Source organism: Engystomops pustulosus, chromosome 5, assembly GCF_040894005.1.
Source record: "Engystomops pustulosus chromosome 5, aEngPut4.maternal, whole genome shotgun sequence".
Taxonomy (NCBI): Eukaryota; Metazoa; Chordata; class Amphibia; order Anura; family Leptodactylidae; genus Engystomops; species Engystomops pustulosus.
The window spans coordinates 154,921,089-154,948,279 of record NC_092415.1 but is presented as its reverse complement, the minus strand read 5'-3'; the positions used below and the strand labels follow the sequence as shown (position 1 = coordinate 154,948,279).

General features: G+C 39.0%; 1 protein-coding gene across 1 annotated transcript in view; it reads left to right on the top strand.

Moving 5' to 3' along the window:
* Window positions 1-27,191, top strand: part of LOC140133380 (collagen alpha-6(VI) chain-like) — an 80,597-nt gene that overhangs the window by 13,512 nt on the left and 39,894 nt on the right. The window contains exons 2-13 of the mRNA XM_072153493.1: window positions 4,522-4,599; window positions 6,276-6,376; window positions 8,524-8,577; window positions 11,163-11,783; window positions 16,109-16,669; window positions 16,752-17,303; window positions 17,981-18,550; window positions 19,264-19,833; window positions 21,129-21,472; window positions 22,508-22,586; window positions 24,825-24,970; window positions 25,428-25,520. Coding sequence (XP_072009594.1) covers window positions 4,592-4,599; window positions 6,276-6,376; window positions 8,524-8,577; window positions 11,163-11,783; window positions 16,109-16,669; window positions 16,752-17,303; window positions 17,981-18,550; window positions 19,264-19,833; window positions 21,129-21,472; window positions 22,508-22,586; window positions 24,825-24,970; window positions 25,428-25,520 — 3,699 coding nt within the window. The 5' untranslated portion in view covers window positions 4,522-4,591. The remainder of the gene's footprint in view (window positions 1-4,521; window positions 4,600-6,275; window positions 6,377-8,523; window positions 8,578-11,162; window positions 11,784-16,108; window positions 16,670-16,751; window positions 17,304-17,980; window positions 18,551-19,263; window positions 19,834-21,128; window positions 21,473-22,507; window positions 22,587-24,824; window positions 24,971-25,427; window positions 25,521-27,191) is intronic.

The following is a 27,191-nucleotide window of genomic DNA, read 5'->3' as shown; positions in this document are numbered from 1 at the left end:
TGGATCGCTTGTTCAAACCAACCTGTAAAAGTAAATAAAAAAAGTTGAAAACATTAAATAAAAGCACATTTTAATAAAAATAATTAATTAAATAAAGTTAAAGTCCCCTAAACACAAACATTCCCTATACACATGTAATAAAGTTTAAAAACCCACAAAATCGCCAAAAAAACCCACATACAGGCGGTCCCCTACTTACACTCGACTTACATACGACCCCTAGTTACAAACGGACCACTGGATATTGGTAATTTATTGTACTTTAGTCCTAGGCTACAATAAACAGCTATAACAGTTATCAAATGTGTCTGTAATGAAGCTTTATAGTTAATCCTGATTCTTATGACAACCCAACATTTTTAAAATCCAATTGTCACAGAGACCAAAAAAGTTCTGGCTGGGATTACAATGATAAAATATACAATTCCGACTTACATACAAATTCAACTTAAGAACAAACCTACAGACCCTATCTTGTATGTAACCCGGGGACTGCCTGTATTTGGTATCACCGCGTCCTTAACAATCCATACAATAACTAAACGTGATCAAAAAAGTTATGTGTGCCAAAATGGTACCACTGAAAAGGACAACTCAACACGTAAAAAATAAGCCCTAAATCAGCTCTGTCAACCAAAAAATATTGAAGTTACGTCTCCGAAAAGAGATCTGTAGAATAAAGATCTGTAGAATAGCGATCTGTAGAATAAAGATAATGGGGCAGATTTACTTACCCGGCCCATTCGCGATCCAGCGACGCGTTCTCTGAACAGGATTCGGGTCCGGACGGGATTTATGAAGGTAGTACCTCCGCCGTCCACCAGGTGGCGCTGCTGCGCTGAAAATCATCTGAACGCACCGGAATACACCGAGCTGGACCAGGTGAAGGTAAGCGCTTCCCAAGCGACACATTTTCGGTTTTTAAATGCGGCGGTTTTTTCCGAATACGTCGGGTTTTCGTTCGGCCACGCCCCCCGATTTCCGTTGCGCGCATGCCAACGTCTATGCGGCACAATCCGATCGCGTGCGCCAAAATCCCGGGGCAATTCAGGTACAATCGGCGCAAATCGGAAATATTCGGGTAACACGTCGGGAAAACGCGAATCGGGCCCTTAGCAAATGACCCCCAAAAGATACTAAAAGAAAGGAAACCAAAATTGACAATTTTCTTTTCACCCATACATTCAAGAGTTAAAAAAATCTCATTGATAAGCTAATGACCCACTTAAATGAAATATTTGTAAAGTGCATCTCATGTCGCAAAAAATAAGCCCTTATATGTCCAAATTGCCAAAAAAATAAAGATTGTATAGTCAATAAAAAGTGACAATGCATAATCTGCTCTGAATGGCGCAGCTCCCTTTGATGCCCTGCCGTGTGCCCATACAGCAGGTTACCAACACATATGGGATATTGTTATACGCGGGAGAGATTGGGTATCAAATTTTGTGGAGTGTTTTGGTATTTTATCCACTGAGAATTTGTACATTTTATGAAAAACACATTCATTTAGCCCAAAAAAATTTTACTTTCAAAATTGCATCCGATTTTTTTTTAACCCCTGTAAAACAATCAAAGGGTTAACAAACTTCATAAAAGTTGTTTTATGTACGTTGAGGGGTGTAGTTTCTATAATGGGGTAATTTGTGGGGTTTTACTTTTATTTAGGCCTCTCAAAGTGACTTGAAACCTGAGCAGGTCCCTCAATAGCAGGATTTTGCGTTTTTTATGAAAATGTGAAAAATCACACCTAAAGTTCAAAGCCCCACAACGTCCTAAAAAATGAGAGCATGTATAAAAAAACATATCCACATTAAGTAGACATTTGGTGAATGTTAGTTATCAAGTTTTTTTGCGGTTATGACTACGTGTAGAAAAAGTAGAACATTTTGAAGTTCGAAAATCGAGAATTTTTCCAAATTTTCACCAAATATCTGATTTTCTCATAAATAAATGCAGAACATACCACCAAAAGTTTTCAACTAACAAGAAGTACAAAGTGTCACGAGAAAACAATTTCAAAATCACTTGGATATGTTAAAGAGTTTCAAAGTTATAACCACTTATAGTGACACAGGGCAGATTTGAAAGAATGGGCCGTGTCAGGAAGGTGAAAAGTGTCTCAGGCGTTAAGTGGTTAAATAACATCCATTTGAAAAAAATGTATGTATATGGTAGCTGAAATTAAATGCCCAGATAAATGTGAATTCCCAGATTAGAATGCTTCTTTAAATCTTATGATCTTATGTTTTTAATCTGGTCATTTTGTGCCCCATATCTTCTTATATGTTATACCAAGAGACATGGATAGATGAGCTCTGCGACAATCTGAAGTTCAGTGTCAGATATTTCTTTAAGATTATCCTCATTCAGAACAGGTTATCCCGCCTTAAATACCACTTAAAGGTGTTGGCCACTTTACCTCATGTTTTTTTTTGTAATGTGTGTGTAAGTGTGAGGGGCAGGATATTGGGTTATTTACCAATATACATCTATTAATTATTAATAGTTCTGTGAAGTGAAGCCTCCTGTCTTTTACCTCATCAGCCAGACATTCCTGTCCATAAATTGAGAGTCATGTGATTACTAATGACCCTCTTTCTGCAGCCATTTTTTTGGACAGGAATGACTGCTAATGAGGTAAAAGACAGAAAACTTCACTTTACAGAAGTAAAGAAGTCAAGAAAGCAGAGCAGAACTATTAATAAATGTATTTTGGTAAATTACCAAATATCCTGCCCCCCACACTTACACACATGTTACAAAAACATGAGGTAAAGTGGCCAACTCCTTTAAGATTCAGACAATTATTTGATTTGCTACAATCTCTACTACTTTCCTGGTACTGTATAACTCTGCAATTTTTTCTTCAGCAAAAAAATGTGGAAAATCAGAAGCATCTACACCAGATGTAGGAGTTAAAATGTATTTTGTGTAAAAAACAGAACTGTGTACCACATTTGTCAAAAGTTTTAGCGTTTGAGAAACTTTTTCAACTTATATGTAAAGGGGAAGTGGCCTAATTTTGCTTTAAAAGTGCAACAAAAATAAGCCAAAGTCTGGCGTAAATGTTCTGGTGTGAACTTAGGCAACTAACATGAGGTGCAAAGCCTGACTAGATAATCTTAAACTACACCAGTTTTATGATTAAACTTTTAACAAATCTGACCCATTGTGAGGAATATACTTCGCCAGAATTCTGGTAGATTTGCATCAAAAAATATCAAATTCTTAAAAGTCTAAAATATACCACATTTATCAAGGCTTTTGGACCTCTTTTTGCACTTTTCAGACCAAGGGGGTGTGGCCTTCAAAAAATAGGAGGGGTTTAAAAGGAAAGGGTGTGGTTAATGGGAAATCGTCTCTCTGGGCCAAAAATTCTGAACCACAGTTTATACCCACTAAAACTAGGTCTAAAGTAGGAACCGGCAGTCTTATGCTGCACCAGAATTTATCATCAGAGTCATAAATCTGGGGCAGCAAAAGACTAGTGTTTTCTAGTTAGAAACTGCCAGAACCTGTTACACATTGTTGGATTCCCCCTATTGTGTTCATCGACTATTAAGATATATTGTAAGCATGGTTAAGATCCAATATATAATATCCGCCTGTGCCAGTCACTGCACTGGTTGCCCATCACCTTCCAAATTCAATTCAGACTACCATATTTTTCGGATGATAAGGCGCACCGAATTATAAGGCACTTTATCAATAAATGCCTGCTAAGATGCTTAGGTGCATATATAAGGCACACCAGTCCGTGCGTACAGCAGATGAAGAAGCCCGGTGGTTCGCCTGTTGTTCACACCCCGCATGGTCTTCAGTTCCCGCTGGAGATGTGCTGTGAAGGGACGTCTACGGTCATGTAAGTAGAGTCCGCTGCCCTCCTCCGACTTGCCTCCTTGCCTCCTCCAGTCACTGCCGAGTCCCCCTCTGGTACTGCCGGCCATGCAGGGTCACGGACACGGCTCCGGGTTCTCCATGCTACTGCCCTGCTCCGATGCACTGAGGGGCATGATGTTGTTATTGCGTTACCAGGGCACCGGTGTTGGGTATTGTGCCCGTCTACAGTGTTTGCAGGATGTTTGCAGGATATTGCTGGCGTGGCCCGGAGCTCCTGTTAAACATGACCGTTTCATATATAAGGCGCACCGGACTATAAGGCACACTTTAGATTTCTAAGAAAATCATAGGATTTTTTGTGTGCCTTATAGTCTGAAAAATACGGTAATCCCCCTCATACCCAAAGCTCTCCACAGGAATGCACTGTCCTACCTGTAACTCCAGCCAAATTTTGTGACAAATGGGTTTTACAAATTTTGGGTTGACATTTAAACAAAGATTACAGAGACCTTACAGTTGATCATTTCTGCCTTGGACTAAAGTTCAGTAAATAATGAGCATACAGACATCCGTGAGTTAGGAGTTCTTGGGAACAACCTCTTACTTATGATTTGCTATTATTTTTTATGCTAGAACATTTTAGCAACAGTACAACATTTCTTATGTTCTTACTTTTAGGAGATCTGGTGCAATGTTTTCATAGTGGTCTCCGAGCAATAGATGTGTCTTGGATAAGAAGCATCTACCAATGTTTATGTATGTATTACATGAACACTCTAACGTAAATTAATCATGCAATGTGTTCCCTTATGTTTCTGTTCTTTTTCTTGCTGTTTCTCTCTCTATTCTGTAGATGGTATGCACATATACTTACAAATGCTATTTCTCATTCACGGTGGAAAGTCCAAAATTAGAGATAGTGGGAAGAGCAAGAGGATTCCCATATGAAGGAAGTTTCCTACAAGTCCCTAAATTCTTTTGTGTGTACCTTCTGACCGTTAATGCAACAAGTATCTAATTGCTGTGTGCAGTGTCCCCCCACCTACTGTATACGTTATAGTGCTACAGACAATAAACCCCCATTCAGCAGTCAGTATCTCACTGGCTCCAGATGTTCTTACTGCTGATATAAAAAAGGAAATTGTTAACAGATAGAATGGTGTAATGCCCCTTCCGGGGATCAGGCTTTCAGGACAGTAGGGAAGACTAGTAAAAGAAACCAACACTGCAAAAAGTACAGCATATAAAATACAGTCAGGAGGAAGGAGATCACTGGAGGTCTTCTTTAATTTTGAAAAGAGAATCTATTACCAATATTTTTAATTTATTAAAAACCAAGACAAAAAAGTATATATTTTTTTTAAATATATTTTTTCTTATTGTTTTTTTATTTATTTATGTGCATAATTATGGGAGCAACTATATTGCCTCACCTACAATTACTTTTAGAGATATTTAGAGATATTGGGGCTCATTCACTAAGGGTCGCGGATCACTATTTTGTCGGACTGTTTGCCATTTTTGGGATTTGCATAGCTTTGATCGGTATTTAACAGGTGTCTGCGCTGGGATTGTGTCACGTGCAATCGGTTTTTGGCTTCTATGTGACATAAATCGGGGGTGGGCCATCGGACAATCTGAATGATTCAGACTGAGCGCGGGATTTAACTTTCAAATTGTGTCACAAGACAATGCACTTACATGAACCAGGAAGAAGAAGGTGAACTCCGGCGGACCTGAGAGGGGAAGCGACACATGCAGGATATCAGGCGCATGATCGTAATGAATAGCGGCAGAGTGCATTATCGTCGGACAATCTGTACAACAATGAGAGAAAAAGAGAAATCTTCTAGTGTATTCCCTGTTTTAGCCTTTTAAGGCCGAGATCCGTATACCAGTCTCTTTGGCCACCTGTGGCAGCAGTCACATGAATTGTTTTATAATGGTTTCAGAATCCAAAATGGGAGCCTGGCATAATGGAGACAACGTAGCACAGAAAACATTATGGCCGGCATTTATTCATTTGGGTGCAGTGTGGGGCAGGAATTGTGTCATAATATTTTAGTGGGATATAAGTTTGTGGCGCAAGGGATTAATGATTTGGCACACAGAGGTTTAAAACTGTGTACACATTCACAAAGGTGAAATAGAATTCCCTAGACAAACTTTAAGCTGCTCTAATTGTGCGCCACAAATTGCACCACAAAACGAGTTGGAAAAATAGAAGTGCCAGAAAAGTGCCAGACTCAAAAGTGGCACCAATATTGTGGTGGCAACACTTCATAAATAAGGTGCAAGAGGCGCAGCAAGGGAAATAAAAAATTCAGCCACTTTTCAGTTTGAAATTTGATAATAAATGCCCCCTGTATGTTTTCCATTGCTTTTTCAATGCTTAATTGACAATTTTGTTTACTGTGACATTGCATCTTTAGAGTTCACCAGAATCTTCTATGTGCTGCACTAAAAATGACATTTATGCTTGGCTTCTTTGTGGTGGTTGCCTGGGTGGAGTTGACATCTACTCAATATACAGGTAAAACCTATATTTTAACCTCTTAAAATATAAATGTTATATTTCTACATAAAATATATTTCTATGAAGTTTTTTGTTTTCCTTGTGTCTATAAATATACAGTATATAATCCAGTCAGTATTTCCATAGTTATTGTTTTGTATCTGAAAATTTCCTTCTTTTCAGTTGACTCAAATGATCTCAATTGTTTGGGAATTATCTGTCACACTGTGCTCAAAATCTCACTGTTATACAAGTTCTCTGTCAGGATACAGGGGTAGTGGACCCACTGGACCACCGCGGACCATGACGTAAGCTGACACCTGGGAGCACGCGGTTTTCACCAGAGCCCGTCCCAAAGCGGGTTGTACTTGTTGCAGCGTAGTGCCACCAGGTCGTTCCACATGTGCAACTTTGTCCGCGGTGGCAGCCAAGGAAAGGTGCACAGATGTTAGGCAGAAGCGTGGTTGGGACAGGCAGAAGGTTGAGACAGGCAGCACAGGATTGGAGTCGGGAGCATAGCGGTAGGTCAGGATAGGCAGCACGAGATCGAAGTTGGGAACCGAATCAAAGTCACAACGGGAAATCAGGAGGATCCGGCAGGGGACTCTCATTCCAGCGACTGTCTGTCTCTGAGACTCTTATTCCAGTGACTGTCTTTTCTCTAACACTATCATTTCAGTGACTGTCTCTGTCCCCAATTGTCTCTTTGTCTATGGGGAGATTAAACAGAAGTGTCTGAGAGCAGAACTGCTTTAGTTGCCCATGGCAACCAATCAGAGCTCAAGTTTCATCTCCCACAGCTGTTACAATTACAGCTGATTTCTGGTTTGTTTCCAAGGGCAACTAGAACAGTTTTACCTCAGACATTTCTGATAAATCTCCCCTTATTTCTTTATCCCTGTCCATGATATCTCACACATAAACATCTTATACTCATTGCCTATAGTGACCCATCATAGCTCAGAGCTCATATTAATGACCTGTGGCAGAACCGCAACCAATCATGGCTCAGTTCCAACTGCCACAGCAGCAGTAGCAGATAATGGCTCCTGTATATGGTGGGTAATAAGTGGATCAGTCTATGGCGTTCCCTGAGTCACAGAAAGCGACTGTGCCAAATTTGGTGATTGTAAATGTGACGGCACAGAATCCTTTAGCGGACATACATACATACACACATACATACATACATACATACATACATACACACACACTCTTGCCCGTATTATCTGGGCAGAAGCGGCCTCGTATCTTTGTTTACATATTTGGTCCCGAGCAGCCGATGGGAATTGATATCGCGCGGTCAGAGCGGTCCTTCTGGATCATCCGCTGACGTGCGGTCACATGACCGGGCTCGGCCCGCCTCCGGTCACCTGATCGGGGGTGGGTGGGCGTCTGGTCTTTTCCCATTGGCTGCAACGTCTAATGACACAAGGGGGCCGCACTGATGCGGGGAGGCCCGTTCCCTGGGTGCCTCCGCATTGGTCAGAGACCGCGATGTGACGTCACGAAGGGGGTGGGGTTTAAGCAATATATATCCGCGTTCCCCGCGGGCGGCTGCCGCTGACATCTATGCGGGGACACGCCATCTATATGTGTCTCACTAACAATGTGGTCAACCACATAATCACATCCACAAGATGTGGATACACTTGTTGATCACAATACCGAATATCAGATCCCTGATGAATGAGATCAGGAAACGCGTCGGATCATAACACTATCTTGAGGAGTGCAATAGCACTAGAACAGGCTAGTGTCTCTGTCTTATTAGATAGCTGCTGAAGCCTCCCATTGACATTTGTCAGATTCCTATTGGTATCGACGTACATAAGTCTGAAATTGGGGTCTGACCTCTAATCTTTTTAACACTTATATAGTTTAGGAGTCTCTATCTTTTTTTAGTGAATGAGCTTTAATACAAGAGAGGTTAACAATTCCCTGTCTCTACCCAGTGAATAAATACATACATACACACAGGCCATTAATAAAATTTAATCAGAATTTAATTTTTGTTTCACAACAAAAAAAACTTGAAAAAACATTTGTTCATGTATATATCACACTCTAGTATTCCCTTACATAATAATCATTCTTAAATATAAAAAAGTAGAGACTTTTAAGAAATATTTTGCCTTATATTTAAATTCCATTATTTTTTTTAGGACCTATACCATCCCCTACAGCTGCATCACAAAAACACGGTAATGCATCTGCAGGTAAGGTCCATCAAAATGAAGTTCTGTAATGTTTATTTCTGTAACGTTTATTTCTGTAATACGTGCTTGTCTTTGGAAATCTTTAACAAAAAATAACAAAAACGTTTCAATAAAAATAAAGTTATAAAAAAATGTAGTTCTGCATTGTTGCTTGGATGTAATTTAGCATGCAGTGCTAAAGATTAGATTATGCATTTTGTTCTATTTTTCTTTTTCTATGTCTTCTTTCAATCCATAATCTAAACAGGTACATTATTTATCTGTTATGCTATTGTTTAAGTTGTGATGTCATTTGGAATTTAAAAAAAAAACGTCTGTATATTGTATTAATACAGGTGTTTTCAGACTGGGAAATACTTAATATATAGATATTTATACAATTGATATTTAAGAAGAAAGTGGAAGAAAGGGGGGGGCATCTAAATGTTTATATTGTTGTGTACATATATGTGGTATTATGTGGTGTATAATGTTAAAAACATTTTAAAATGTTTCTGTCAACGTAAGGAAGAGGTACAGGGCCCTGAGCTTACCCAGAACTCTGTCCCTGCCTACTTGCCAGGCACTACATTAAAACACAGATGGCAAATGGATGCCAGTCCCTTCTCTGGAGAGACAGAGAGATCTATAGTCAGGCAAAACCAAGATGACAGGAAGGTACAGAATGATGAGAAACAGAATAGTCAATAACAAAGCAAGGGACAGAGAACATAGAAATAAGCACAATACAGAATGTAGTACTACAAGTGTTAAGAGATCAGTATATGGTATTCCTGTTTGCCGCCCTGGCCACTGATTTCACCAAATGACTGAAACAACTCCTGAAACACCCAGCTCCAGGATGTAACAAGATAAATGCAGTAGATCTGGCAGTTTCTTCACCTAGGTTTTCTGGCTGGTATATAGCCAGCCTGCCCCCCTGTATTAAAAAAAAAATTAACACTGTACTCACCTTCCCGACGCCCCCCCATAGGTCCTCTTCTTGCTTCCAAACCTCTTCGGGTCATTCGGATCCTTCGCATGATCTTCGGTCTTTTTTGGCTCGTTCCGCTCCTCTTCGGGTGTTCGCGTTCGGCTGGCACACAGAATGACGTCGGCCGCTTGCCGACAATGGCTTCTGTATATGGTGGTTAACAAGTGGGTTTTGGAAAATGCGGGGTGAAAATTTAGTCTCAAAACCTGGTTTAAGACGTTCCCTGAGTCACAGACAACAACTGTGCAAAGTTTGGTGATTGTAAATGCGACGGTACAGATTCCTTTAGCGGACATACATACACACACACATATATATATATATATATATATATATATATATATATATATATATAGTAATGATAGCAACCATTCTCCTATGCGTCCGGCCACATACATCAAGAGGCTTATGCCTTTTGATGTATCCGTCGGGGGCGAGAGCATCGTGCAGAACCATGCCAGGTATGACCTGGCATAGTTTGGGGTGAAAACCAGCTAACAAAAGTTTGCTGGTTTTTGAAAAGTACACAGGCAAAGAGTGGCAAAGCCCTGTTCTCAACCCCCTCCACAGGCCTCCGCAGCTCTCTATGACCCCTCCACACCCACATGGTGTTAAAAATGGCTTAGAAGCAATGAGAAATCTCCCCCTATGTGTGTATATGTGTGTATGATGTCTATATATTGTATGGCTCATTTTTCAAAACTAGTGCAGTCTGTTCTATGTGCAGTTTGCCAGTGGAGTGGTCACAGTGTGCCAGATTTATTTAAACATTAAATCCTGCACCCCTGCATTGCTCTGGAAGTGTTTACCATATTTTTTGGTGCACTTTGTTCATGCTGCAGAATTGTGGGGAGACAGAATTGTGGAGCATGTCAATAATGAATATGGTCAAAACTCCAACTAACGTGCCCACCATTTTTTCTGTCTTTTCGGACACAGTGCAGCTGGGCACAAAACTGGCACAAACACATGTTTAATACATGTGCATGCAGATTGCACCTTCTTTTCAGTGCAGTCAGAGAGAAAACTGGTCCAAACACTGGGCCTATGCGTATGTATATGCTGTTTGTGTGTCTATATATGCTGTATAAGTGTATTTGTGTATGCTATATATGCTGTATGTATGTGCATATAGTGTGTGTGTGTATATGGTGTATGATGTGTATATACTTAATGTATGTGTGTATGGCATGTTTATATTAGTGTATAATGTATATATCAGTGAATGTATACATTTATGTATGTGTGTATATAAGTACAAAATACAAATATTTGTGTATAAGTAAGTGCATAAATATGTGTAATTTTATAAACATGTGTGTGTACAAATATGTCTATATTCTTTTAACGGGAAGGGAGGCCCAATGCAGAAATCTGCTACGGGACCCAACCTCTCCTACTTACACCCCTGCAGGTTCGCCATAGTTTCAGGTAGTTCGGCCTGGGAAAAGCTTCTTAGAATTGTTAAGTAGTTATAGAATTCTTAAAGTATATTTTTGATTTGCCAATGACCAGCTGTTCATTCTCTATGTACCATTTAAGTCTATATGTTAACTGTGTAATTTTAACATTTTTAATTGCTTTTCATTAACAAGATGCCTGTCCTTTTTAGTGTGTGATAAAGAAATAGCAACAGATATGGTTCTTGTGGTGGATATTTCTCAACATACAATGCTGGAAAGCAAATATTTGAAAGATTTTTTGATGAATGTATCATCCAAGCTGGAGATCAGTGATTACTGCACCCACGTGGGCATGGTGGCATTTAGTAGTGAGGCAGAAGTCATTTTCTCCCTGAAAACTGGAGTTAATAAATCTGTTGTAGAAAAACATATTCTGGACCTTCAACCTTCTCTTCAAAAGATTGCAAATATTGGAAATGCCATGAACTATACAAGGAGTAAAGTGTTTGGTGACACCCTGGCAAACAGAAAAAAGCAGGGATTAAAGCAAATAGCGATCCTGGTCACTCATACGTCTTCTGCAGATAGTGTATTCCAGGCCGCCAAGTTACTTCAAAGAGAAGGAGTCAGAATCTTTACCGTGGGCACTTCTGAAGCTAATAAAACACAAATGAACCAAATTGCATCAACTCCCCGTCGCAGTTATCAAATTGAGGTGAAGACCTTTTCTGATCTTCCCAACAAGGCAGACACCTTACTGAAGAAGGTTGTGAATTCTGTTGAAAGAGATACTTTTGTGTCACCGAAACAAACCCGTCAGACAAAACTAGGTAAGTCATTTCTGCTAAGGTGAGAATACCTATAATATGTCCTGTGGATTTGCATATTATAATCTATTTTGAATCAATATATTTACTCACTTGCCCTGTGTTTCATTGTTTTCAATGGGACTTCCTACAAGAGTCACAAGAGTCAATGCTGGACTTCAGCATCACAGAGCAGCTAAGGGGGACTTGCGTTCCTCCTTTTCTGCCAATTGCAGGGGAACATGACAGTCCTATAATAGGGAGAAAAAGTTATTTATTGGAAACCCACTTTAACCCCTTTGTGTCTAAGCCATTTAAGGACCAGGCCTGATTTTTAAAATTTGCCCTGTGTCATTATAGGAGGTTCTAACTTTGTGATGCTTTAACATATCCAGGGGATTTTGAGATTGTTTTCCCGTCACACATTGTACTTCAAAGTAAAAGAAACATTTTGATGATATCTTTTATGTTTGGTCAAGAAAAAAATTGAAATTTGGCAAAAATTTCTAAAAATTATTCATTTTCAAAGTTAAAAATTTTCTGCTTTTCTGCTTTTCAGCCCAAGTAACTTTATAACTAACATTTCCCAAATGTCTGCTTTATATTGGCACAGGGTTTTATGCATCCTCTATCTTTTTTAGGCTACATTCACACTGACGTATGGGGGACTTATATACGGCCGACGTATATACGGCCAATATACGTCCCCCATAGACAGCAATGGGAACACGGCACCCTACGGGAGCGGTACGGTGCTTCACACGTGCAGCACCGTACCGCTCCGTACCCTGGAAAAAGATAGGACATGTCCTATCTTTGTTCGTAGTACGGCGCCGTGCGCCATAACTTCCTATGGAGAGGGGCGGGGGTGAGCTGCGCTCACCTCCTCCTCCTCTCCCCGTGCACTGCCGTTGCCCTCTACGGTGCGGTACGGGCAGGCAACGGCAGTGTGAATGCCTTGGGTTGTTAGGAGGTTCAGAATTGTGGGTGACTTTGAGAGGCCTAAACAGCAGTAAAACCCCATAAATCATGCCATTTTAGAAGCTTCACCCCTCAATGTGTAAAAAATTTTAGACAATATAGTAATTTTGGCCAAAAATTAAACCATAATAAAGTATTAAATGATGAAAAACTCTACAAAATTTGATACCCAATTTCTTCCAAGTATGAGGCTGCCCCATATGTGGTGGTAAACTGCTGCACAAAGACATGGCCGGGCATAGAAGGGAAGGAGGCGCCATTCAGAGCAGATTTGCATTGTCACATTTTACAGGCTATAAAATGTTTATTTTTTTGTAATTTGGACATATGGGGGATTATTTTTTTGTGGATGAGATCCACTTTTCAGGTACATCATTTACAGGGGGCTCAATAGCTAATAATCAGATTTTATTGACTGTTTCTTGGTGGTGGTTAAAAAAATAATTAATTCTTCTTTATGGTTTTTAGCATTTGTTTCCCTGGACGTTCACAGTACCATAAAAATAATGTGTTATCTTTATTCTATGGGTCATCACGATTACAGTGATACCCCATTTATATGGCTTTTTTATGAATAACTTTTTTTGCAGAATATAGAACTCATTTTGTGAGAAATTTGCTTGTTTTTGCATCGCCAAGTAACAATGGGCAGAACATTTTTTTTTTGTTTTAGAGCTTATTTTTGCGGGACAAGCTGTACTTTTTCTTGGTATCATGTTGGGGTAAATTTTACTTTTTGATCACTTTTTATGCAGTCAAAACTTCATAATTTTTGTGAGTTTTTTTAACGGCATTCACTGTACTGGTTTATTGACAATTTTATTTTTTTGGACGGTTTGTTACGGACGTTTTGATACCCTACATGTTGTGTTTTTTTGGTGATTTTCACTTTTTTTATGTTTTAATTGATTACTGCATGGGATGGAACTTCAGGGGACTTTTATTCTTTTTTAATAATTTTTTTTAATTTCACTTTTATTTTTAAACTTTTCTTTACTGTTTTATTTTGTCCCAGGGTGGGACATGAACAAGTGATCATTTGATCACTTGTTCTTTGTAATATACTGCAATACTAATGTATTGCAGCATATTACAGTCAGCCTATGCATTCTGCATAGGCTGACAGCTGCACTGTTAGATCGTGCACAGTGCACAACACTAACAGGCAGCTACTACAGGCAGCCCTGGGGTCCTTATCGGACCTCAGGGTTACCATGGCAACTATCGGCACCTCCATGCCCTGCACGGAGGGTGCCGATCGCCGTGCCAATGCACCATAGAAGCCACGGTCCCTATGATTGCGGCGTCTTATAGGGTTAAACAGCCGGGATTGCGACTATCGTGATCCCGGCTGTTACTGCGGGATCTGGCTTCTGAGCCCGGGCAATTGCCATGCCGTGATTCTACGTCAAGGTGCGGGAAAGACCCGCATCCTATGACGTAGAATCACGTCAAGGTGCGGAAAGTGGTTAAATAGATTAAATAGAAACATTAGCCCACATTTACCAAAAGTGTGCAGGTGCGCAGTCTTCATTAATCTGGTGCACCCTGCACTGCTCGGAATATGTGACCATCTTTTTTGGTGTACCTTTAACATACAGCGTGCAACACAATTCTGTCGAGTCGCTTTAATAAATATGGAGCACGGTCCGAATTGGCACCGTAACGCCCCTTTAGGTGCAGAATTTTGTGGTGCGGCGGACATAGTTTGTTATAATCATCTGTATGGATTCTGGCTCCATAATTCTGAGATTGCTGATCTACTTTACTGAGCATTATTTGTTAGCCCCCCTCAAGTTGCTTGTTTGGACTCTTTGGGGGTAATATATTATTGGAGTTTTATTGTTTGGTGCTATTTTGGAGCAGTTGTGGTATAAATGCTGCTTTGCGACTTTCCATTACGCAAAGTCACTTTGACACAGAACCTGCTTGCACCAAATTCATTTTTTGAATAAACTAGATTTCCCAATACAACTGAATTCATGATTTGCAATTTGGAGCAAATTTCTGTTATGATGCAGGTGTTGGCACAATTTTTACCAGTCCCCGCCCTGGTCTATGTTGTGACTTTTGATAGGTTTTTTTGGCGACTTTTCATGCAACAACCCACACAGAAAAAACCACTGCCAGATGATTTTTTCAAGGGCCAAAGACACTTTAATGAATCTAACTGCAGAACTCCAAAGACAGACATAGAACTAGAGCCGGACTAATGATACAATACCCCTATTGTCTCAGCTCTATGTGTTTCCCCAGGGTAATGCAGGGCAACATCTGGGGGCTGGATAAATTGTTAATTCACAAATCTCTTGGGTTTTGTTTACATTGATTGCTTTTTTGGGTACGGTTGAGGAGCTCCACCCCAACCACACATTTCCTGAGCATTTAGTAGACGGGCTGGAGTCACAGTGTTGTCTTGATGTGTAGTCAAGGGTGGAATCTTTAATTTGCCTTTGAAAATACAGTCGAGGTGCTACATGTGGCTGGTTATTGTTTCTTCTGTGACCTATGATACTCCTTTCTATTTTTACGTTCCCTATTTTAAGTTCCCTGTTTTATGTACCCCAAGGCTTAGTCAAAACCCTGTCCAGCCCAAGCCTAAGACGGAATCCTGTGTACCCCAGCCTTACCCAGAACCCAATGTATACCAGCCTTATATTGTATTCCTTAACTGTACCTGACCCTTTATCCTGTCTCTGCTCCTACCTTTTTCTTGAATACTGTATGTGTCCTGAACCCCGTTATGGAGTCATCTCTTGTGCCTGTTCCCCAAAGTAGGGATTGTTGTCCGGAAGTCCTTAACCATTAGGCTTGTAAGGTAGCTGACACAGTCTACTTGAACTGACCTCCTTTATGCTATTCATATGCCCCAATGGAATTATAAACAGGGGTTGTTTTCATCTATTAACATGTACAATATAAAATCTAGAATTTTTTAGAAAAAGAAATCAGGATCTCTATCTCAGAAATGAAACACAATGTAACACAGCTCTTCTTATGTTGATTATTATGTATATTATAATCTTGTATGAATCTGAATATAGATATCTGCCTGTAAATTGAGATCACATTATATACCATAGTTCCACAAATGAAGGGCACCATTCAGCTATATTTCCCATGACATAATTCTGGATAAGCTTTTCTTTTAAAATAAATTATGTGAAATGTATTTTTATAAACTGGAACTTACCAGTTTAAGGTCTGTTTTTCTGAATTCTAAAATTGTTGAATCAGCAGTGACAATGCCAGACTTTGTAGGGGAACATTCATGTATATGGAAATTGTTACACTTAGTTACTCATTTTCAAAGGTGACAGATTATTTTTTGTATGTATAATTTTACCTTTTTTCAATGAAATTCACAGGATGTCAGAAGACGGATCTAGCTGATATTCATCTGCTCATCGATGGTTCTGGAAGTATTTTTCCCCAAGATTTTATAGCCATGAAGCAATTTCTAGTGGATCTAATTGAGTTGTTTGATATTGGACCTCAGAAGGTTCGCATTGGGGCTGTACAATACTCTGATGACAGCCAACAGGAGATTAAAATTGATAGTAATTACAATAAAATCCAATTGAAAATGAAGATACAGAACATCCGGCAGCGAGGTGGAGGAACTGACACTGGAGAAGCTATAAATTTCACTAGTAAATTCATTTTAGATCCCAACAATGTCCGACCAGGGAATGTGCCTGTGTACTTCATTGTTCTTACAGATGGAGAGTCTCAAGATAGTGTGAAGGAGGCTTCCTTGAGCCTCAGAGAAAACCAAGTGAATATGTTTGCCATTGGCGTTAAAGAAGCCAACAAGACTCAGTTGCTGGAAATTGCTGGAGTTCCAGAAAGGGTCCATTATGTTAACAATTTTGATTCCCTGAAAGACATAAAAAATCAGATAGCTCAACAGATCTGTTCCAGAAAAGGTAAAATAAACAATATTTTAGATTCATATTAAATACTCATCATAAATAAGTCAAATTAAGCATTTTGTTTTTGTCTTTATAGTTTGCAGTAAAATTCACGCTGATGTAATGTTCCTGGTTGACAGTTCTGGAAGTATAGGCACAGATAACTTTATAAAAATGAAGGAGTTTATGAAAAACCTAGTCAACAAAACTGAGGTTGGTCCGCATAATGTGCAATATGGCATTGTCCAATTCAGTACTGACAGCAAGGAGGAGCTACAGCTTAATAAAAGTGGAACCAAAGCTATTATCTCTGCAGCTATTGACAATATGGGATACTTGAGTGGGGGCACATATACCGGGAAAGCCTTGAAATCTGTGTTCCCATACTTTATGGAAGAAAAAGGTGCTAGACCAAAGGTGAAAAAGCTTCTAATACTTATAACAGATGGAAAATCTGAAGATAATGTTAAACACGAGTCTGAGTCTCTACGGAATAGTGGTGTGAATATTATCTCAGTGGGCATTTTCAATGCAAATAAAACTCAACTAGAAGAAATAAGTGGGCCATCAGGAAAAATTCACTACATTGAGTCTTTTGATTCACTGAAGTTTATAGAAGAAGATCTTGTTGCTGGCATCTGTAAAGAAGGTCAGTAATTATAGAATTTGTACAAACAAATCATAAAGTTAATTCTAGTTATGTTCTAATTTAATGTCCCCTCTTGAGTAATGAGTAATGAAATGTAAACATAATGGAAGCCCCTCATCTTTAAATGTAATATGCCATCTTCCATTTATCTTTGGGACAACCCATCAACCCTGAGAATAAATGGGTTGATTTAGAGCTGCTGTCCCTTTGTTGTCTTTCCTTTCACGACGGTGTACCACTGCCCACATGTCTATGAAAAAAACTGTAGATTGTGACTGTGACTTTTTTTTGTGATTTGTGAATTTTCCTAGACTACAACAAGTATGTGGTCCCTTTATTCTCAGTGACTGTGGGGTCCCCTCTACTGAACATATATCTAAACATATGCTATCACTTCACAAACTGAAAATAGATTCTATAGTTGGAATTGGAAAATTGATTAACTTTTAATTGTAGAAACAATAACATTTATGTGCTGAAACTAGACAACCCCTTTAAAAATTACATTGGTTGGACTCCTGCCAATCTGGACTCAAGCAGCAGCCTAGTATCGCTGGTAGAGATGTGTCTATCCGAAAACAATTTTTTGGCAAATTTTTGCCAAGCAAAAACAAAAAAATTGTTAATTTTTTTCCTTTATTTAAAATGTATTAGTTTATTTTTTTCTATGTTCACAGATTGTCCACGAATACAACAAGCAGACATTGTTTTTGTGCTTGATGCCTCACGTAGTATCAGCAAGGAGCAGGCTGAGTTGATGAAATCCTTTGTGATATCTTTTGTGAATAAATCAGATGTTGCAAAAGATAAAGTTCAGTTTGGAGCTCTTAAATACGCAACTGATGTCGATTATATGTTTGATCTGAATAAATATAGCAATAAAAATGAGATTATTAAAGCCATTGATTTGAATAAAGATTTAGGAGATACCACATGCACTGCTAAAGCCTTGCAGTCTTCGCTGAAGTTGTTTAGCAAAGAGCGTGGTAGTCGCCAAGCTATGGGAATCCCACAGTATGCTATTGTCATCACTGACGGTGACTCTCATGATCATGAAAAACTTAACGCAACCTCGAAATCCCTTGAAAAAGCTGGGATCACAGTATTTGCAGTTGGAGTAAATAAGTCACTAATAGTTGAGCTAAAGGCAATGGCAGGAACCAAGGGCAAATGGTTCTATGTTGATCAATTTGATAAGTTAATGGACATTTTTCAGAACATATCGGACGCTCTATGCCAAAAACAAGGTAAGATATTTTGCAACACTTGGTCATAAGATGTCTGTGCATAGTATTTTATTGGTATCATTGATTCAAGCTCATAATAGCTATATTCTTCATAAATCAATAAAACATTTATCAAAATTAGGTATTACCTGTCAGATATTCCCGCTTACACAAAAATCAAATTTTCACATAGTGTAGTTCTGTAAATTTATAATGAGGACTATGATTATCTGATTGTTGAAAACAAAAACTTCAGGAAGTCTTATGCTAAGGTCATGTTACTTTATCTCATCTAACTAACCCCCTTCCCTCCACTTTTTCTAGTAAAGGAGATTGGCACATTTTTAAACAAGAAAATTCAGTATGCCCTTACTGGGTTAGTTTCAGAGAGAAAATTTTAAACCCAAAATACCTGAATTTTGGACCCTAAAATTTGACCTGAATACACAATGGGAGTTAAAAATAAAAGTTGCTATTTTTAAGTCTATTAAGAAGGGTAAAAATGTAAAACCACTCCCTTTACCTAGCTAATATATTATTATCTGTAAATGTTCAAACTATAAATATAAGGTAAAAAACCATAATGAGGAAAGGGGGAATAAAATGTTTCTGTGCAATTTACTTCCAATTCATTTCATAGAAAGGGATCAAAACAACAGTTATTAATATAATTTATAAAATTGGGTTCTGTAATAGAGTATTGCTAATCGCTCTATGTTCTTCATATTTTACAGTATGTAATAAAGAAGTAGATGTAAGCTTTCTTATAGATGGGTCTGGAAGTATTGGACCCACAGATTTTGAAAAAATGAAAGACTTTATGGTATCTATCATTGATGATTTTGACATTGATTCTGGAAACGCCCATGTGGGGGTTGCTCAATTCAGTCATTTATTCAGAACCGAGTTTAAGTTAAAAACTTATGAGGATAAGACAACTCTAAAGCACATCGTTAAAAATATCACATGGATGGATGGAAACACCCGGATTGGAGATGCTCTCAAGCAAACAGATCTTGCCCTATTAAGTCCGTCAAGTAATAGTCGTATTAATGAAAAGATCCAGCAGATATTGATTGTCATAACAGATGGAGATTCTGAAGATGATGTAGCACAGCCTGCTGAAGCCATAAGAAGTAAAGGGGTTTTTACCTATGCTGTTGGAGTAGGAAGTGTATCTGAAACTCAGCTTCTTCAGATTGCTGGAAGATCAGACAGAAAATTTTCTGTCCACGATTTTGATGAACTGAAAAGAATTAAAAGGAGTTTGGTTGAAGACATGTGCGTGTTGCGGCCTGCTGAGAGTGAGTATCATCTAATTTAGAATATAACTTGAAAAATATGATTTTACACGTCTTGGTTTTTATGTCATCTGAATGTATAACTTAATTGTAAATAACAGTATAGACTAGAAAGTAAAATAGACTAGAAGTAAAATATCTTTGGAATCTGTTATAGATGAAATGAAGAAGGTCATAATATCAACCAACACGTGTCCTACCTTGCCATTCTTCTTGGCTCAATGCATCCTATGAGTGGAATGAGACGACCAGTTTTGGAAAAAACAAAAACATTTGATTTTCCTATAGTCATTTAGAATTAATGCTATAAAACGCCATATAAAGCTCCCCAGTGGTTATGTTGTGAGTTACTGTCTGTCAAAGGACTAAAACAATGTGCAAATCAATGTGCTTTTCTTCTGATTTGGTTCATGTGATCTCATGATCAACACTACATGAATTGTAATAGTTTAAAAATATACTGTATGAATTGAAATGGGGAGAGACTATATAGATCCTAATGGTTGAACTATAAGCATTGAAATGAGACACTTCATAAGCTTTATGAATTAAAATTGTGGGACTACATGAATTGCAATGGGTGAACTATATAAATACTGTATTGTACTGTAAGAATTGTAATAGGGAAACTGTATGAATTGTGGTGGGAAAACTGTAGGCTGTGGTGTCAAATACTTTCACACCATGACATACAGTTACAGGGGTCTAGTGACTTTTCGCCTTGCTACTGCCTTTAAAGGACATCTACCACCAGGATGACTTATTGTAAACCAATCACACGGACATGCAGGTGTGTACCCCCTCTGGCAGGATCTGTTCTTCTTCAAGCTTCCTATGTCCTTGTTTTTAAGAAAAAACGGTTTCACAATTATGTAAATGAACCTGAGGGGCTCCCCGGCTGTTTTTGTAAAACCCTGAACATAAGAAGCCAAAAAGAACAGTGGATCTTTGCAGAGGGGGCACACACCAGTATGCCAGTGTGCATGGTTTACAATCCTTATCCTGGTGGTAGATTTCCTTTAAAGAAGCTGCTAAGAGCTGTGCCTATGACCAGAGACCGCCAACTTCCTGGAGTCCATGTTGGCCACACCTGCTGCCAAAACACAGATGTGAGCCCTAGTGGCAGGAGTTTGGAATCAATTTTAGAGTGGAAAAATTATTTTTGTTTTTCATTAAAGTGATTTGCCGTTATGTTAAGGAAATGGTTAAGGAAATCCATCCTATGAGTGTAAATTGTGTGATGAGTTAGTGATCAATCAAACTTATATTTGTATCTTTTCTTATTCTTTTCCTTGTAGATTGTTCACTTGATGTTGTAGTTGGTTTTGATATTTCATCTTATCCTAGTGGTGCCGATTTATTCCATGGTCAAAAGCAATTGGAAGTTCGTATTGCTAATATCTTAAAAAACATGATGAGTTTGGGAAGTATGAGCTGTGTTCCCGGCACTTTACCTCAGATCAGTGTAGCCTTCTATGTCCCTAACTCCAGAAGAGACTACATTTCACACTTTCAAACCTATAGTCCAGATTTAACTCAGATCCTTAATGTTATTTTTGTCAATGGTCCTTCCTATTTAACAACACCTGTTCTTCAGTCTATGTGGAAGATATTTCAACCAGGTGATGCAGGAAAAGCAAAGGTATGTTCCAGTTCTAACTAACTAAAAATAAAGGGAACACTTAAACAACACAATATAACTCCAGGTTAATCAAACTTCTGTGAAATCAAACTTTCCACTTAGAAAACAACACTTCACAATCAATTTCACAGGCAATAAGCAATCAATAAATCAGTGGTTCTACAGGGGAGGTCCACAGAGGGCCCGACGTCCACAGATTGTGGTTGTGCACACAGCCCAACACCGTGCAGGACACTTGGCATTTGTCAGAGAAATCCTGGATTGGCAAATTCGCTACTGGTGCCCTGTGCTCTTCACAGATGGAAACAGGTTCACACTGAGCACAGGTGACAGACTTGGCAGAGTCTGGAGACACATTGGAGAGCGATCTGCTGCCTGCAACATCCTACAGCATCACCGGTATGGCAGTGGGCCAGTTATTGTGTGGGGTGGCATTTCTTTGGAGAGCCACACAGAGGTTGCTTGACTACCTCAGACCCCACGTGAGACCATAAAGTGGTGGGGTTCCCCCTAATGTAGATGCTAGACCTCATGTGGCTGGAGTGTGTCAGCAATTCCTTAGCATCACAGACTGTCCAGGAGTATGTGGATACTTTAGTCCAGGTCTGGGAGGAGATTCTTCAGAAGACCATTACCAACATCATCAGGTTGTTGTATGGTGGTCATACAGGCATGTGGAGGCCACACACATACTTAGTCTTATTTTGTCTTTTTTAACGACATCACATCAAGGTTGGATCATCCAGTAGTGTGTTTTCCCACTTTAAATTTGTGGGTCACTCCAAATTCAGCCCTCCATTGGTTAATAAATTTGATTTCTATTGAGGATTCTTTGTGATTTTGTTGTCAGCACATTCAACTTTGTACAGAACAAAGTATTCAATGAGAATATTTCGTTCATGCAGAATGGAATGTGTTATTTCAGTGTTCCCTTTATTTTATGAGAAGTATGTGTATATATATATATATATATATATATATATATATATACTGAATTCGTATGACATTGCTGTGTCTTCCATATGCCGTATGTAGATGATGCTTATCTTCACTGATGGTCTTGATGAAAATGTAGAAGACATTGAGCAAACAGCAGAAGTCCTACGGAAACAAGGTACACATTGCAAGTTCTGTATGTCTTTAATGGGTACTCTCAGTGAACTTCTTCTTTCTGCTTCTGAGGCCGCATAGATAAAAACAGAAGAGGAGAGAGGATAAGAACATAAAGAAGCGGACAAGGAACCACTTTATTTTGATATATTGCAAATTTTCTTATAGCCATATGCATTTATTGTCATATAAATTTATGCAAACATTGTTGAAAAGTTACCATATAACCCTTTAAGGACCTGGCACTTTTTTGTTTTTTCATTTCTATTTTTCATTCGCTACAATAAAATATCTATAACTTTTTTTTACACATAAAGAGCTGTGTGGCGGCTTGTTTTCTGCATAACAAACTACACTTCATAGTGATGGTATTTATTCTTCCATGCCCTGTACTGGGAAGCGTGAAAAAAATTCCAAATGCAGTGAAATTGGTGAAAAAACTAATTTGCCCCGTTTTCTTGTGGGCTTGGATTTTACGGCTTTCACTGTGCGCCACAAATGTCTACTTTATTCTTTGGGTTGTTGCGATTATGGGGATACCAAATGTATATAGATTTTATAATGTTTTCATACATTTACAAAAAAAACTCCTGTACAAAATATTTTTTAAGATTGTGCCATCTTCTGGCACTAATAACTTTTTCTTATTTTGGTGTAGGAGCTATGGGTGGGGTCATTTTTTCCAACTTCTGATGAAGTTTTCAATGCTAGCATTTTTAGGGCTGTACGACCTTCTGATCACTTTTTATTTATTTTTTTATATGGCAAAAAAAGATCCATTTTCGACTTTGAGCGCTATTTTCCGTTACAGGATTAAACACAGTGAAAAATGTTATTTTATTTTGATAGATCAGGCATTTTCAGAAGCGGCGATACCTGATGTGTTTATGATTTTTTACAGTTTAGTTATATTTATATCAGTTCTAGGGAAAGGGGAGTGATTATAATTTTTAGGTTTTTTTATTATAATTTTTTTTTTTACTTTTTTAATTTTTACTATTTTTCAGACTCCCTAGGGTACTCTAACACTTGATTGTCTGATTGATCCTATCATATACTGCCATACTACAGTATGGCAGTATACTGGGATTTTCATCCTCATACATTACAAAGTACAATTAGCCCACGCGCCGCCATCTTCTTGAAGCCGTCGGCAGCTTTGCCAGCGGTGATGTGCGGGTAACACCCAAGATCAATGCTAGCACCGATTGTGGGTGTTACTGGTAAGTCTTTGCTGCGATATGCAGCAAAGACTTACTGGCTATGCATAGGGCTCAGCCCGTGAACCCTCTCCATGCACCTGCAGCTGACCCGTAACGTGCTATTAAGTCACGGGTCATGAAAGGGTTAAATGGTTTTCAAGGGGGGTACGCATATTTCAGGTGTCCCTCTATCATCTCTGATCCCCAGCTGATCCAGTTCACACAGCTTTGACTCCACCCTACAGCAGTATGCACTTCCTGTAACACACAGAAAAATCATTGCCAATCATTGGCTAAGGTGAGTCACCACATAACCCACCGATTTAGTGAGTGGATATTTCTTACAATTTTCCACAGGTTTCTGGACTAGAGCAGCTGAGGATCAAGGATGAGTTAGAAATCTGTAGTTACACTAGGGAGCGCATGTTCAGCCAAAAGAGTATTATTTTTATTCTCTGGAAAATCTTGTTAACAGTTTCATTTCCTAAGGCATGATTTAAAGTAAAAGTAAATGGCAATACAATGGTAGGTGCATAGGTTAGTTTGAGGGATGGATTGTCATCCATGGCATGTGAATCTCTACCTGCAATACTGAACAGCGCTGGATTAAGTTTGGTAGAGGTTCCTGGGTGAAAAATTTAGTGGAGGCCCTCATAGTGTATATTTTTTTTCTGTAGCTGCATAAGATGTGACATATTTCTGTCACCACACAGACATTATTCTACTTTAGCTTTTTAGACACTGGTTACTGGCTGCCAATGTTTGAAGAATGAGTGGGTAAAACCAGCCTTAAATAACCACCCATCCATCAAACAGTGCCAGCCATTTTTCTGGGTGTATAATATACCTCATGCCTGAATAGTTTCAGTTTCTTTTTTCAGGTTCTTTTTAATGCGCTGGACCAAAGTACTTTTTCCAATATCATCCACAGAAAATTTGTCTCATAGAGTACCTACACGTCTCTGTATAATAACGCCTATAGCTTGTATTATACTGTAAATGTCTTTAGATCTATTACATCTATTTCTCCAAACCCTCAGGGTTAAATGCTTTAGTAACTGTGGCTTTGGAAGGAACAAAAGGATTTGACAACATCAAATACATAGAATTTGGCAGAGGTTTTGGCTACAACAAACAGATGCATATCGGGATGCCAGATCTTGAATATAGACTTACACGGCAAGCTGTGAGTATGATCTGGTCAGGAATAATCAATGTATTAAAGTGGTTGTATAAGTTATACAAACTTTTTGTAGAGACTACAAAAATTGTAAACAATAAAAAAAATTTACTTACCATATACAATTCCTCCGTTACGGATACCAGGCATTTTATTTTTGTTCACGTCATTACCTCAGCGAATCACTGGCCTCAGTAATTCATCTAAAAAGGAATAGCACATGACAAACTGACTTGTGTGTACAGGTCACCACAGAGGACATGGATTGGCTGAACAGAATAAAAGGTCAAAAGAAATCATCATTGAGAATCAGCTGTTGAGGTGAATGGACTGGCAACGCTTGAACAGAGGAACTGTAAATGGATGGAAAGGGTTTTTGTGTGTGTGTTTTAGTCCACTTTTTATCTTATTCGACGCAGTAATTGTCAAAGTTACCTGTAAAATATTTTATCTTTCTTTGCAGTCCCTTGTCAATGAGAAAACATGTTGTTGTGTCTACTGTGAGTGCACTGGATTGAGTGGCCCATATGGACAGTATGGAGTTCGGGGAAGGAAGGTAAGTACATTACAGGGTCCAAAATTATCTCAATTGTAGGTATCAATAGTAGGTGATTTTCAAAAACAGTTTGTTAGTGAGATCTTATAGGTGATATATCTGTACAAAGTTTAAGATCTCTGGTGTAAATAATGCACTTTTATCTACTGCGTTAGTACGGCATTATATGAACCAGCAATGATTCAATCTTATCTGATGTAATTAGCATCTTTCTAGTCTCAATTTCTGAAACAGCCATTAATAACCATTAACCATTAAAGGATTCCAAAAAGACTTTAGCATTCAGCCTCTTTTAATAATGTCTCATTCCATCTTCGAATACCTTTTCATCTAAAAGGGTAAATACAGAAGTGTCTCTAACATTTAATATGGAGTAGAAAGTCCTGCAAACTTTTGTATTGTAGGTATCTTCTCTGTTGTTTGCTGGAAGATATACACTCACCGGCCACTTTATTAGGTACACCATGCTAGTAACGGGTTGGACCCCCTTTTGCCTTCAGAATTGCCTCAATTCGTCGTGGCATAGATTCAACAAGGTGCTGGAAGCATTCCTCAGAGATTTTGGTCCATATTGACATGATGGCATCACACAGTTGCCGCAGATTTGTCGGCTGCACATCCATGATGCGAATCTCCTGTTCCACCACATCCCAAAGATACTCTATTGGATTGAGATCTTGTGACTGTGGAGGCCATTTGAGTACAGTGAACTCATTGTCATGTTCAAGAAACCAGTCTGAGAAGATTCCAGCTTTATGACATGGCGCATTATCCTGCTGAAAGTAGCCATCAGATGTTGGGTACATTGTGGTCATAAAGGGATGGACATGGTCAGCCACAATACTCAGGTAGGCTGTGGCGTTGCAACGATGCTCAATTGGTACCAAGGGTCCCAAAGAGTGCCAAGAAAATATTCCCCACACTATGACACCACCACCACCAGCCTGAACCATTGATACAAGGCAGGATGGATCCATGCTTTCATGTTGTTGACGCCAAATTCTGACCCTACCATCCGAATGTCACAACAGAAATCGAGACTCATCAGACCAGGCAAAGTTTTTTCAATCTTCTACTGTCCAATTTCGATGAGTTTGTGCAAATTGTAGCCTCAGTTTCCTGTTCTTAGCTGAAAGGAGTGGCACCTGGTGTGGTCTTCTGCTGCTGTAGCCCATCTGCCTCAAAGTTCGACGTACTGTGCGTTCAGAGATGCTCTTCTGCCTACCTTGGTTGTAACCGGTGGCGATTTGGGTCACTGTTGCCTTTCTATTTTCGAACCAGTCTGCCCATTCTCCTCTTACCTCTGGCATCAACAAGGCATTTCCGCCCACAGAACTGCCGCTCACTGGATGTTTTTTCTTTTTCGGACCATTCTCTGTAAACCCTAGAGATGGTTGTGTGTGAAATCCCAGTAGATCATCAGTTTCTGAAATACTCAGACCAGCCCTTCTGGCAACAACAACCATGCCTCGTTCAAAGGCACTCAAATCACCTTTCTTCCCCATACTGATGCTCGGTTTGAACTGCAGGAGATTGTCTTGACCATGTCTACATGCCTAAATGCACTGAGTTGCCGCCATGTGATTGGCTGATTAGAAATTAAGTGTTAACGAGCAGTTGGACAGGTGTACCTAATAAAGTGGCCGGTGAGTGTATCTCAGACATGTTAAA